The sequence below is a fragment of the Nilaparvata lugens genome, chromosome X (assembly GCF_014356525.2).
Source record: "Nilaparvata lugens isolate BPH chromosome X, ASM1435652v1, whole genome shotgun sequence".
NCBI lineage: Eukaryota > Metazoa > Arthropoda > Insecta > Hemiptera > Delphacidae > Nilaparvata > Nilaparvata lugens.
The window spans coordinates 75,812,080-75,827,256 of record NC_052518.1 but is presented as its reverse complement, the minus strand read 5'-3'; the positions used below and the strand labels follow the sequence as shown (position 1 = coordinate 75,827,256).

The following is a 15,177-nucleotide window of genomic DNA, read 5'->3' as shown; positions in this document are numbered from 1 at the left end:
ATTTATTAGATAGTCTAGAAATAAATGCTTTTACTGGAGTACAGTCAATTGTCCAATTCTTGAAGCAAAGGCAATTAACAATAAATAGTAAGAAATGTCAATTCCTACAATTCAAAAGTAAATATAATTCAGTAGAGGATAGAGAAATAAATGTGTTTGTAGAGGAAAATGAATTAGACCAAGAAGAGAAAGTAGCATTCTTGGGAATTTTATTGGACAGGAAATTAACATGGCATCCTTACATTGAGAGGATATGTAATAAGATATCATCTGGAGTATTTGTCCTGCGGCAGCTTGCTAGGCTGAATGATAAAAAACTACTGTTAACTGCTTACCATGGACTTATACTATCTCATATTAGGTATGCTATTTTAGTATGGGGTAATTCATCTCAACAAAATATGGACAGGGTGTTTAAGATTCAAAAGAAGGCACTCAGATGTATAGAGAAAGTGAATAGGTTAGACTCTTGTAGGCCTTTATTTAAAAAGCTTGGTCTATTAACTGTGCCATCTTTGTATGTATATGAAGTTGTAATGCATGTGAAAACGAGTGGTGTGATCCAGAATTCAGATGTTCATGAGTATAATACGCGAAACAGAGCAGATTATCATATAATGGGTCACAATAGTAGGTTATTTGAACAAAAACCAGATTATATTGGTAGGAAATTTTATAACAAGCTACCTCAAATCTTGAAAAGTAATGATGATTTGAAGATTTTCAAAAAACAAATTAAAAAATATTTAGTTGATAGAGCTTTTTATAGTGTACAAGAATTCCTTTCAAACCTAAACTAGGTTGAACTACTTAGTGTTAGAATTATTATGTAATAACATGACTTGTCTTATACTCCATGACTGGAGTCTTTAGGACGTAATCTTGAAAAAAAAATAAATAAATAAAAATAAAAAAAAAAAAAAAAAAAAAAAAAAATTTGCTAGAGATATGACTTTTCAGTTTTGTGCCTAATAAACAGTATATATATATATATATATATATATATTATATATATATATATATATCTATATATATATATATATAGATATATATATATATATATATAATATATATATATATAAAATCTGAATATCATATATATATATATATATGATAGAATAATTGTTTATTAGGCACAAGTCATAGCTCTAGCAAATCTGAGGTACGGTAATCTGAATATCATATATATATATATATATATATATATATATATATATATATATATATATATAATATATATATATATATATTATATATATATATATGATATTCAGATTACCGTACCTCAGATTTGCTAGAGCTATGACTTGTGCCTAATAAACAGTATATATATATATATCTATATATATATATATGATATTCAGATATATATATATATATGATATTCAGATATATATATATATATTATATATATATATATAGATATATATATATATATGATAGAATAATTGTTTATTAGGCACAAGTCATAGCTCTAGCAAATCTGAGGTACGGTAATCTGAATATCATATATATATATATATGATAGAATAATTGTTTATTAGGCACAAGTCATAGCTCTAGCAAATCTGAGGTACGGTAATCTGAATATCATATATATATATATATGATAGAATAATTGTTTATTAGGCACAAGTCATAGCTCTAGCAAATCTGAGGTACGGTAATCTGAATATCATATATATATATATATGATATTCAGATTACCGTACCTCAGATTTGCTAGAGCTATGACTTGTGCCTAATAAACAGTATATATATATATATGATAGAATAATTGTTTATTAGGCACAAGTCATAGCTCTAGCAAATCTGAGGTACGGTAATCTGAATATCATATATATATATATATGATATTCAGATTACCGTACCTCAGATTTGCTAGAGCTATGACTTGTGCCTAATAAACAGTATATATATATATATGATATTCAGATATATATATATATATGATAGAATAATTGTTTATTAGGCACAAGTCATAGCTCTAGCAAATCTGAGGTACGGTAATCTGAATATCATATATATATATATATGATATTCAGATTACCGTACCTCAGATTTGCTAGAGCTATGACTTGTGCCTAATAAACAGTATATATATATATATGATATTCAGATTACCGTACCTCAGATTTGCTAGAGCTATGACTTGTGCCTAATAAACAGTATATATATATATATATGATATTCAGATTACCGTACCTCAGATTTGCTAGAGCTATGACTTGTGCCTAATAAACAGTATATATATATATATGATAGAATAATTGTTTATTAGGCACAAGTCATAGCTCTAGCAAATCTGAGGTACGGTAATCTGAATATCATATATATATATATATGATAGAATAATTGTTTATTAGGCACAAGTGCATGTGAGATCGTGCATGCCCAAGCGCGCAGATGAGAAACAAAATTTGGAAAGAGCCATGGAAACACGTTGTGACTTGCCTTTAGCTGCTCACACTGAACGCCACCAGCGAGAGCACGCATTCGGTGAGTGTTCCTATGACTTTCCAGATTTTGTTTCTTATCTGCGCGCTTGGGCATGCATGATCTCACTACATGCACTAGTACATGTGATCATACCCAAGCAAATACTAGGTCTAGCAGCTGTTACTATGTCAATTTTTATCCACATGCATTGAGCGGTTGCTAGGACGACAGAAAATTTCTAGTTCCACCTAGGCCTAGCTAATGCTAGCAACCAAGTCTTGAAAATCACTTATCAGTATATTTCGCAGTCAGCTTTCAGAAGCCGAAGCGAGTAGACGTGTTTTGTGAAATTCATGTAATTATTCTAAAAGTATACCATCAAACTGTTGTGTCAGTGAAAACGGCATTGCCGAATTGTGAGTGAGTGTGTGTGTGCGTGCGCGCGCGCATTGGCAGCAACTATGACTGTAGCCGAGTTCGGATATTGCTGCTTCGGTGAGTGCTGAATCGGTAATTCTATTGTGAGAACTGAACTATCGTAACTATGAACGGTGACGATAATACGACTATTATTACTATAACTGAAGAAAATAAACCTGTCTCCTACAAGGTTCGAACTGATAAAATTCAATCAGAATGCGAAAAATTTTTATTTAAAGCTTGGAACGAAGCTAATACAAAATTCCAGCAATCAGAAAAAATAAGTTCTGAACTTGAAATTCAACTTGAACAGCTTCAAACTAGATTATCAGCGTTAGAGACTAAATCTAAGAATGAAGAAAAAAATACGGACATTATCAGACCGATGAAAAAGAATTATCTACTGAAACAGAATGGATTCGTCAAAAGCAAAGAAAGAGGAAGAGAGAACAATCTGACTCACCTCCAACACAATCATCCAATGAGCAGAAAGTGAGTTCACGTAGAGAAACTGAACTAAAAGAGAATGCTGAACAAAAAAAAAAACTCCTAGTATCAAACAAGTTAAGAGACCTCCTCCAATAATGCTCTACAACATCCAAGACTATCAAGTAGTGTATAAGATTTTGAATGAAAAAATAAAAGACTTATAAGATCACACTATTGAATAATGGTAGCTTAAAACTCAACGTTGAATCTGAGGATAATTATAGACTAGCTACATCATTGCTGAATGACAAAAAAATGAATTGGTCTTCGTTTGAAACAAACAAGCAAACAAGCAAACGAGACCCATTAGAGTAATAGTGAAGAAGTTGCACAGCACTTGCAATCCACAGGAAATAAAAGAGGAACTTCAGGAAAAAGGATTTAAAATTTTGGACGTGGTAAACATTCTTAAATGGAAAACAAAAGAACCACTCCCAATATTCATGTTAACTTTTGAAAACACAGAGAGCATAAATAGAATTTATGAAATATGTGTAATTATGGGTATGAAGGTTGAAGTAGTCCCCCTGAAAAAATCGAAATTTCTACCGCAATGTAAAAATTGTCAAACCTGGGGACACACTAAAAAAATAATACTGCCAGAAGGAGCCTAGGTGCGTGAAATGCGCTGGTCCCCACATCACTATCAACTGTACTAAGAGTAAAGAAGTTAAGCCTAAATGCTACAATTGTGGGATGGAGCACCTTGCTAATTATAGAGGATGTGTTGTAGCACAAGAGTTGCAGGCACTTCGAAATAAGAAAAAAGCAATAAAATCTATTTCGTCAGTCAACAAAAGAAACGATCCTATTGTGCCACAGAGAGCTGTAATAAATAACAGTAGAGTTAAGGAGAACCAGAGTTATGCTGATAAGCTGAAAAATAAAGTACCTATCAACAGTAACGAAAAGTCAAGTCTTCAAGATTACAACTTGAGTAAAGATTTGGATCTGAGCATTACAACTCAACTTAAATTGATTCTTGAGAAACTAGTTGTGCAAGAAGGCCTGAATAAATCAATTTTAAGTAGGTTAGAAAAACTGAAAAATATTTCAGTTCCAGAAGTCATTCACAAGAAGCATGGAAAATAGATTCAAAATTTTGACTTGGAATGCTAATGGATTACTACAGCACAAAGATGATCTATTAGCAATTCTAATTGAGCATAAAATAGATGCCTGTCTCATTTCCGAAACTCATTTCATCAAAGAATCCTACTTTAAAATTAGATGGTACAAAACGTACCATGTCATACATCCCAACAACAGCGCTAGAGGCGGAAGTGCGGTTATTGTAAGAGAAGAGCTAATCCATCACGAGTTCAAGAAGATAGAATTGCAGGAGTTCCAGTCGATTTCAATCAAAGTCAAACTTGTCGGTAGACCATCTGGTACGATCACAATTGGAGCCGTCTACTGTCCACCACGATTTAATTTGAAGAACATAGAATATATTGATTTCCTAAGCAACTTCACAGGGAAATTTATCATCGGAGGAGACTTCAATTCAATTAATACACAATGGGGGTCCCGACTGACCACAACTAAAGGAAAGGAGCTATTACTGGCTGTTAATGAATACCACTGCGATGTTCACTCAACAAGGAAACCAACTTACTGGCCAACAGACAAAACAAAAATTCCAGACCTGATAGATTTTTTATCACAAAAAATATTTCACCAAACTGTGTTGAAGTTGAAGAAAAATTTGATCTCAACTCTGACCATTCGCCAATAGTTTTGACAATGCACAGTGCAGCTGTTAAAAAAGAAATGCCACCTAGACTCATCAACAGGTACACAGATTTAGAAACTTTTAAAAATATGATAGACTCTAAAATAGACTTGAACACATCTCTGCAAACTTTATATGAACTAGAAACTGAAGTCCAGGAGTTTGTAATCAATATCCAACAATGTGCCTGGGAAAATACACCACTACTTCAAAGCAGGATTTTCAAAGGTAATTGCTATCCTGTAGCGGTAAGAGAGTTGATAGAAAAAAGAAGAAGAACAAGAAGATCATGGCAATCAACAAGAAATCCAAGAATTAAAACAGAACTTAATAGAATTACTAATGAACTGAGAAAGATGATACAGTATGTAAAACAACATGATATCAATAAATACTTAGAAGAGTTAACCAATGAGTCTACTACAAATTTTTCATTATGGAGATCAACCAGGAAACTGAAGAGACCTCTTGAACAAGTTACACCGATAAGGAAGAATCAAGATTGCTGGGCAAGGAGCAATAAAGAGAAAGCCGATTTGTTTGCTGATCATCTGGAAAAGGTTTTCTCACCTCATGAGGAAACAATTATAGATAAGAATCCTCATCATCTGGGAGCAGGAGTTATCACTCCAACATCGCCAAGGGAGGTAGAATATGAGATTAAAAGTTTGAGCAGAAAGAAAACGCCAGGTTTCGACTTAATAACTGGAGAGATTCTACAGGAGCTCCCAGAAAAAGCAATTGTGAAGCTATGCCATCTCTTCAACGCTTCATTTCGATTGAAATATGTGCCAAGTTTCTGGAAGGTAGCCGATGTCATCATGATACCAAAACCTGGAAAGCCACCACATGATGTAACCTCGTATAGGCCAATTTCACTACTGCCAGTAATATCAAAATTATTTGAGAAACTTCTACTGAAAAGATTAAAGCCTTATCTGGACGATAATGGATTAATACCAACCCATCAATTCGGATTTCGAGATAAACATAGTACAATAGATCAGGTGCACAGAATAACAAATATTATTGAAAATACATTGGAGGAAAAGAAAGTTTGCTCTGCAATTTTCCTTGATGTAGCACAGGCTTTCGACAAAGTATGGCATTCAGGATTGTGCTACAAAATGAACCAGTTCTTACCAACAGAATACAGTCTGATACTGAAATCATATCTTCAAGACCGTTATTTCAGGATAAAACAAGATGATGCTTTTTCATCTCTCAGAGAAATCAGGGCTAGTATCTGATATACCTCAACCCGAAAACGTAACAGTAGCAACATTTGCTGATGACACAGCAGTTTTATCAGTTGGTGAAACTGTTGAAGTCTCTACAGAGAAATTGCAGGTGCCAGTCAACAGAATCAATGTTTGGACAAAACACTGGCTTATAAAATTGAATGAAGCAAAATCAGTTCAAGTCAACTTTACAAACAGAAGAGTTCAATATATCCCCTTAATGTATCCACTCAATGGGAATATTGTACCCTACTCCAACACTGCAAAGTATCTAGGCATGACGCTGGATGCCAAGCTTAGATGGAAGGAGCATGTGAAGAAGAAAAGAGAACAACTTGGCATAAAATTCAAGAAAATGTACTGGTTACTTGGGAGGACATCAAAGTTGTCAAATTATAACAAATTGCTTCTCTACAAGCAGATTCTCAAGCCGGTGTGGACTTACGGAATTCAACTCTGGGGCTGCATCCGACCATCCAATATCGACATCATCCAGCGCTTCCAGAACAAAGTACTCAGAAGTTGTGTAGACGCTCCTTGGTACATCAGGAACTCTGATCTCCACCGCGACCTGGGAGTGGCGACAGTCATCAGTGAAATCCAAAGATTTGCAGAAAAACATGAGAAAAGACTTCATCAACATGTGAACGTGGAAGCAATCCAGCTGCTCAACGTGCATGGAGTAAGAAGACTGCAACGCAGAAAGCCACACGAATTAGTATAGTGCTAAAGTGTTCAATCGGAAGTGCAAAGGCAGAATACTGTATCCTTTTATGCTAAAAATGATCTTTATTTAATCCTTGACCAATATAGAAGGCTTAACCAATGGGTTTTACCTTCACAAAAAATATTCTTATCAATTTATGTCAAAATAGAATAGCTTATTAGTCTTTAACTAGGTTCAAGTTTTTATTCAATCGACCCAATGTCAGAATGCAAAAATAAAATTCTGCCTATGTATAATTTTGTTATTAAAATCAAATGCTAATAGAGTATCTATTAATCTTTGTATTTTTCAGTCCAGTTTTTAAACGTTATTCCTACGTACAATGGACATCGTGACAATAACTGTTCCACCAACCTTGCCCGGAGCAATGCTAGCTGTCTCTATGCATTCCCTTTCAAGATTGAAAAAATTAAAAATATTCTGTAGTTCTCATGACCCAATGTCAGAATGCAAAAATAAAATTCTGCCTATGTATAATTTTGTTATTAAAATCAAATGCTAATAGAGTATCTATTAATCTTTGTATTTTTCAGTCCAGTTTTGAAACGTTATTCCTACGTACAATGGACATCGTGACAATAACTGTTCCACCAACCTTGCCCGGAGCAATGCTAGCTGTCTCTATGCATTCCCTTTCAAGATTGAAAAAATTTAAAATATTCTGTAGTTCTCATCCACGAATCGTAGTTGCTGGCAAAACTAAGCTCGTTTGCTTCGATAAGGTAAGACACGACATGCATTCAGTGCAGTTCACTTCGTACTGTCAGCATTGCAGGAATAGGAAACATTGATGCTATTTATAAGGAATGTTGACAGTTTAAAGTGGATCTCACTATACCATCTACTGTAAATAATAAAAATACAAATCTGAGGACACTTTTCAAATTATTTTGTCATGACATGTTTCGGCTACTAATGCCATTGAAATGGCATTAGTAGCCGAAACATGTCGTGACAAAATAATTAAAAAAGGATACTCAGATTTATATTTTCATTTATATTCAAAAGTAGCCCTAAAGAAAAATAACCTCTACTGTAAGTATTATGATTTTTTCCATCATGTATTACAATGCTAACTTTCAAAATGCATAAAATTGTTCACTTTCATTGTTGTACCAAGTATTCCAAAGTCTGTCTAGTCTCGGCCAATGACAGTAGAGCTCAACCTTCATTGGTCAACAGCTAATTACCAATATGTTATATGAATATCTCACATTATCTTACGTTGAGAAGTACACTTTGATCTGCCTTTGTTTTTCCATGTCATTTGATTGTCTCTTAATCTGCATTCGAAAATAATTTATCAAAATACACACAAGAGCACAAGGAACGACATCCCATATTTGCTCTCTTTCAAATGAACTATGGATAATACAGTATAACACCATACAAAATATCAAAAGAATAAGAAAAAAGTCTTTCTGAAAAGAAAAGCTATAAGTAAATGAAAAAGTAAACTCAACTGAAGAATTAAAAGAAAAATAAACATACACCATCAATACGAAGACTTTCCCCAATCAAATCTCAACATATGAGTATGAATATGAAAAGAACATGTGATTATCAACGTGGAATCGCCCTCAACAACCCAATGGCAACTGTGTTCACATGATTAGTATCCATGTGGGGCTTGCCTACATCAATATTTTCTCATCAGCATTACTAAGAGCTGTTTTCTTCTGCACTGTAGTCATAATTTTATGCTTCCTGATACTAAACACTACCTGCTTTCTGTGGATGTCTTTGTCTCCATATAGGCAGAGATAGTCTTGGAACACTATGTAACCGCCCAATGGGGGTAGAAGATCTATAATTATTTTAAAGGAGTCATGGGAACTTGATTAACAACAAAATTTTGCTACCTCATTAATGAGGTCTATCATTATGCCAGAAAATAACTGAAACTAACTTCACTTTTTATAATATATGGTTGATGATGCTCTCAATAGATAACTCAATTTGGTTGCCTAATGACTGGTAGTTTTCCATCCAGAAAACGTCCGTCCCCCTCTCCACATCAATGTGCCAACTGTTGCTGTTGGAAGAGTTGATTGTCGCTAGATTCGGTAAGTGAGTACTTGCCAGTTCTGCTAGATTCGGCAAGTGAGTAGGCCTACTTACAAGTTCTGCAATATTCTTCTCTAATAATATAATATCGGCAAGTGAGTAGGCCTACTTGGCAGTTGTGTAATATTCTTCTCTAATAATAGCCATATCTATAGGCTATCAAACTTCCACTGTCTCCTTGCTTCCTGGAACTGACACATCCATCAGAACTAACAAATTATCCCTGAATTTGTTAATTCTCAGAGTCATTCAGGCATTAGTTGGCGAAATCTTATTGTAACTGCAATAATACTACTTACTCAGATAAAATTTTTATTCAAATAATATAGTCCAACTATGTAAACTGTTATTCTAAAAGCGTCTTTCCTTCTTGAAAATCTAAAATCTAAAAACTCTTTTGGGTTGAATAATAAAATAAGTACTCAAATTGTACCCTTGTCACACTAACCCTTTCTTTCCAAAAGGGTCACTTTTGATTGCTTCTCACTTGACACCACAATAACACTGTGCACTGCTATAATGCACTGACTGAGTGGCATTGACCAGATGAATTCCCAGTTGGGGGCGCTGAGTTGGGCATCTCGGCTACTGATGCTTGGCCTACTGGTGCTGCTGCCGGCATTATCAAAGTACAGAGTGGAGAAGAGCCTATTTTATAAATTTTTCTTTCCATTCTTTTCTCATCCATTCATTTCTTCAAGTCAAAAATTTTTTCCAAGTCAAAAATCAGGTTAGATGATGTCACGCCTGGAAGTAAGGTGTGACGTCATTAACTTAGGTTAGTTCATGACCGGAAGTTATTTTAGGTTGTCCCAGGTATCACTGTCCTAGAATCTCCGTTTTTATTCTACTTGGAAGTTTTCTCAAATTTCAAAGCATGTTTTATGTAGAGGTTTTAGGTATTTGTTCAGTGTTTATATTTATATGAAATTAATTGGATTTGCAGACTGGTACACTGACTGAAGAAGGCTTGGATTTATGGGGTGTTCTTCAATGCAAAGGTGTTGAGAATCTAAGCGAAGATGACGTTATCAAAGATGTCACCACTCTGGAAAAAACGTCAAAGCTTTTAGCCAGTTTAGCTACTTGTCATTCACTTACAATCATTGATGACAAAATATGTGGTGATCCTCTCGACACCAGTATGTTTATTGCTACAAAATGGGTCAGTATAATTCAAATATTTTATTTTAACTAATTCTCACAACACTGTTTTAGAAGTGTTAATTATGAAATAAAACCAGAGGTTTGACTTTTTCTACCAGGATAGTTTTATTATACAACTTGTATCTGTGCTGATAGCATAATATTGAACAACTATCAACCATTTACAAGTTGATTAGTATAATACTGCACAAAAAGTAGCAACTGACAAAATAAACATTGTTTCATTCAATTATAATAGTTCAATTGAACATTGTAGGCCCAATGTGACTTTGCTTCTCTGGAAACACTCGGGAAAGTGATAGTGAATCACTTTCTTAAAATGAGATTCACAAACATAAATATGTTGGAGAATCAGTTGAAAAATACCAAGATGCTTTTCAAACACTTGAAATTTATACGTCTTCTACTATAGAGTGGTCCAAAATATCTATACACTAATTGACAGTGAACGTAGACTGAACAAAATTACGTACATCTATGAATATTATTTGGCATTGTAGTTTGATGTTTTGTCAAAAGATAGTGTGGTATGAGTAGCCGCATGGAAACTGTTAACCCGTTCCAGACCACCATCAACTTCAAGGCCGTTCCAGACTGCTTTAGCATAGCTTGAGTGTGACGTCGTCAGGCGATGTAGCACTTTTTTTTAAGCAAGCTATGATCAGTTCACTCCGAAAGATATTTTTTAATCATCGTTGTATTTTATTCTATTTTGACGCATCCAGCGTCATGCCTAGATCCTTTGCAGTCTTGGAGTAGGGTACAATATTCCAATTGAGTATTAAGGTGATATATTCTACTAGTCTGTTATAAAGTTAAACTGAGTCTGCTTCTTTCAATTTTGAAAGCCAGTGCTTTGTTCAAACATTGTATTTGCCATCTGCAATTTCTCTGTAGAGTCTTCAACAGTTTCACCAATTGATAAAACTTCTGTGTCATCAGCAAATGTTGCTACTGTTAAATTTTCGGGTTGAGGTATATCAGATATGTAGATAGATAGATAGGCTGCCTTTATTTTAACCTAGGAGTTATATAATGTAGAGGAGTTACAAGAGGAGACCCAGCACACTTCCTTGAGGAACTTCATTCTGAAATAGCGGTCTTGAAAGATGATTCCAGTATCAGACTGTATCCTGTTGGTAAGAAAACCTGTGCTACGCCAAGGAAAACTGCGGAGCAAACTTTCTCTTCCTCCAAGGTATTTTTAGTGATATATTTTATTCTGTGCACCTGATCTATTGTACTGTTTATCTCGAAATTCAAATTGATGAGTTAGTATTAATTCATTATCATCCAGATAAGGCTTCGATCTTTTCAGTGTAATTCTCTCAAATAATTTTGCTATTCAAGTTAAAATAGAATAGCTGATTAGTCTCTAAGTAGGTGCTATAAAAATCACGAATCACAGTTTGAACCTATGAACAGTTTACACCGAAAGATGTTGTATTTTTTACATTTTGAGCTTTGGTTGAGCGATTTCAAAGCTATGAACAGTTCACACCGATAGATATTATTTCATTGTTTTTGTATTTTATCTCAGTTTGGTTTGAGCTGTTGTCGAGCTCAGAGCGCATGCGGTGCCCAAGATACGGAGCGACGGCTATACTAGAAACCGTGGCAGAGCAGACACTCATTATATAGCGTCATCGATGTGTCGCGATGCAATGCGGTTTGAAATTGATGCATTTATTAACATTAGGAGATACGTCTTTCAAAAGACGTTGCTCAAGCTACGTACGGAGGTCTGAAACAGTGTGACATTGCGTTATCAAGATATACACTGTCAAAGTGTATACGTTTTTGGACCCCTCTGCATATGCTGATATAAAATTTGGAAAGAAAAATTACTTGGTTTTTCCATAGCAGAATATAAATTATTGTCAGAAAGCATATTTTACTCTGGACTATTACAGTTCAAGACTTCATTTTTCATTCACGTAATTTTAAATAACAAACTAAGAAATTGTCAAAAACTGCAGATTTTATTGATAGTTAGAAAGACCGGTTTCGGTTGTTACACCATTGTCAATCACTGATAAACTCAGTTATTTTTTCAGTTAAATGTTTTTTTAACTCTTATTTTTTCAGGAACTTGAAGGAGCCGCTTAACTTTCTTTATTTTTTAGTTGAATGTTTTTTTAACTCTTTTATTTCTTCAAAAACTTGAAAAAGCTGCTTAACTCTCTTCATTTTTTTAGTTAAATGTTTTTTTAACTCTTTTATTTCTTCAGGAACTTGAAGAAGCTGCTGAAGACACGCATAAATTTGATTTGTTATCCCCCACAGTGGTTCGACCCAAACGTGGCGTGAGTTTTGATATTTTTGAAAATTTACTTGATGAGGATATTATTTAACGTAGCTATAAGTGTATCTGGTGTAACAAAGAGTTTTGTATTATCACAAATGTAAACAATTCAACTTCTTTCCAAAAGTTTAAAATTAATTCTTCTACTGAAAGGGTTTGCAAGTAAATATAATTTTAGACATTAAAAAAATTGATGAATCTGTCCAAAAACAAAAAAGTTTTAATATTAGAGTATTATAAATCGGTGAGGATCTTGTTCTTCTGCTTAAAATGTATTATTATTGTTAGAGAACAAATTAAAGTATAAATGTCAACTTTTTTATGAATTGCGTTCATTTCCTTTTCTACAAAGGATAACCTATACTTGAATATTGAGGAGCACAATTTGAAGTTTGTAAATTAATCTTTCTTTCCATTAAACAATTCGCAGTTAAATGCATATTTAAATACAACATTTGCATACAGTATTTGCAACATTCAAATACAAACTATATCGATATAAATCTCATTACCCTTTCAAATTATTTCGGACATTGAAGCCATTTTCAAATCAAAAAAGACAAACTATATCTATGTCAAATTTTTGTCACTTGAAATTCATCCTCTAAGCGAAATGAGATTAGTCAAGCTCAACCACTACTTATTCCAATTGAAATCTATCTTCTGATTCTATCTGACGGAATTGAATTCCAATTTACAATTTCGATAACACCATCTGCCAATATTATTGAAATTACTGCTTCACTTATGGAACTCTAATTGCTAATTTTTTACAGCTAATAATTATAAAGTTTTCTTGTATTCCTTACATATTAAAATTTTGACATGAAGGAACTAATATTTTCCAGTGAAAACACAACATTCAACCATCAAGAAGATCATGTTTGGATAACAGATTATTTTACTCAACTGTAGAAAATAACTGTCAGAAGTATGAATCATTGCATAAAATAGATATTCTAGTTAGTATTGATGTCTGGATTTCTTGAAAGCTTTTTCCATTCGATTTTTTATTATTTGAAGTAGGTTTTTTAATTTTTATCTTATTCTGGCATAGCATATACATATATATTTTTTGCAACTATATTATATTTTCCCGCATGTTAGCCAAGCCTTGAGATCATTCCTACATTGGATATACGGGTTTGCAAGAGCTATTTAAAGTCAATAAAATCAATAAATCAATATTGAAACAAATGTTATATTATCTTTAAATCACGAAGCAGTTGTTACAGAGGTTAGTTGTCGAAGAGGTTAGAATTATCTGCGATACTTCTTATTTATTTTAACGAAATGGCTATTTAATAGCTATCACATATTTGATGTCACTGTCCAGATTCAAATACAGTATATTAATAACTGCATCACTATCAATATTAAATTCATGAAAATAATATAGCAAACCCCTCTAAAATTAAAAGACCCATCTTAATGCAATGTGTAATATGGTTCATATCCTATAATGTTGAACCATATATTTCACGGTAAAACTATAATTCCATTATCTATATTCAATGTATAAGAATCTAGCAGATTTCATCTTGATCAGGTTCAGACTAAAACTAGAGTAACTCTTTTATTTAAAAATGATCTTGTTATTTAACATATTTTTCTCTGTTATAGTAGTATCTGCATGTAATTTGCATGGTTCATTACAATCATGTTAAATTAATATTCCAGATTGCATGCATTGTGGAGGTTCAATTAATGAACTCATATTTCTCATGTTGAATTAGAATCATCAGTATTTTTAGGTCAGTAAATACTATTTAGTTTCATTTAACTGTGGTGTCACTTTCTGTATTGCATGTTTTTTCAGTGATTACCCTTGAACATGTACTTTCTTGAATGTTTCTTGATACTTCTATGAATATTTTCCAGCACCAAAAAGGTGCACCTTAAAAGCCTTAATATTCTTTTGTAATAGTTTTGCTTCTTAGCACAATTACTAATCTTGGAACGTCTACACCAATTCCCTAGTATGTAAAAATTATTCTTCATGAACAACATACGCTATTCTTCGAATAGCTACCGCTGAGCCGCTCTCCTAATGGCAATTAACACTGTGGAAGAAGACTCATTAGTTTGAATGCGTGCTACACCCTGAGGTCCGCCAATTTCGATCTGGACAATGATGTAGTCTTAAATCTAGTGATTTGAGGGTTTAAATGAGAACATAAATATGCGGTTGACTGCTCTTACAATGTAAGTAAAAAAAACTTATTACAAAAACATTCTTTGCGTGAAAAGATCAATTAATCCGTCAAAATTTACAGGGTCACATTTGATATTGTATTGGGGGATATCAAGCACTTATCTAGAATCTGTCATCATTAAGTCCGGTGTCCAAAGGGGTGGTAGATGATGTCCTCCAGGCATCGGGCTAGCGGCGGCGATTAGATTGGAGATGATTGATTTTTTTCAATTTCTACTGCAATCTGGTCTAAAAAGACCAATGAGCAATTTTTCCCTAATATAATAATGGGTTAGATATTAATAAGACAGGTAGTTCTCACCAGGACTACTACTTCTAGCAACTAACTTGAAATTATTGACAATATATAATAATAGTAATAAAATAAGCTAT

General features: G+C 33.5%; 1 protein-coding gene across 1 annotated transcript in view; it reads left to right on the top strand.

Moving 5' to 3' along the window:
• The window catches only part of LOC111045301 (polyamine-transporting ATPase 13A2), a 144,538-nt gene that overhangs the window by 45,370 nt on the left and 83,991 nt on the right, over nt 1-15,177 (top strand). Inside the window, exons 9-12 of the mRNA XM_039442055.1 lie at nt 6,290-7,006; nt 7,585-7,773; nt 10,065-10,283; nt 12,517-12,591. Of these exons, the coding sequence (XP_039297989.1) occupies nt 6,290-7,006; nt 7,585-7,773; nt 10,065-10,283; nt 12,517-12,591 (1,200 nt within the window). The remainder of the gene's footprint in view (nt 1-6,289; nt 7,007-7,584; nt 7,774-10,064; nt 10,284-12,516; nt 12,592-15,177) is intronic.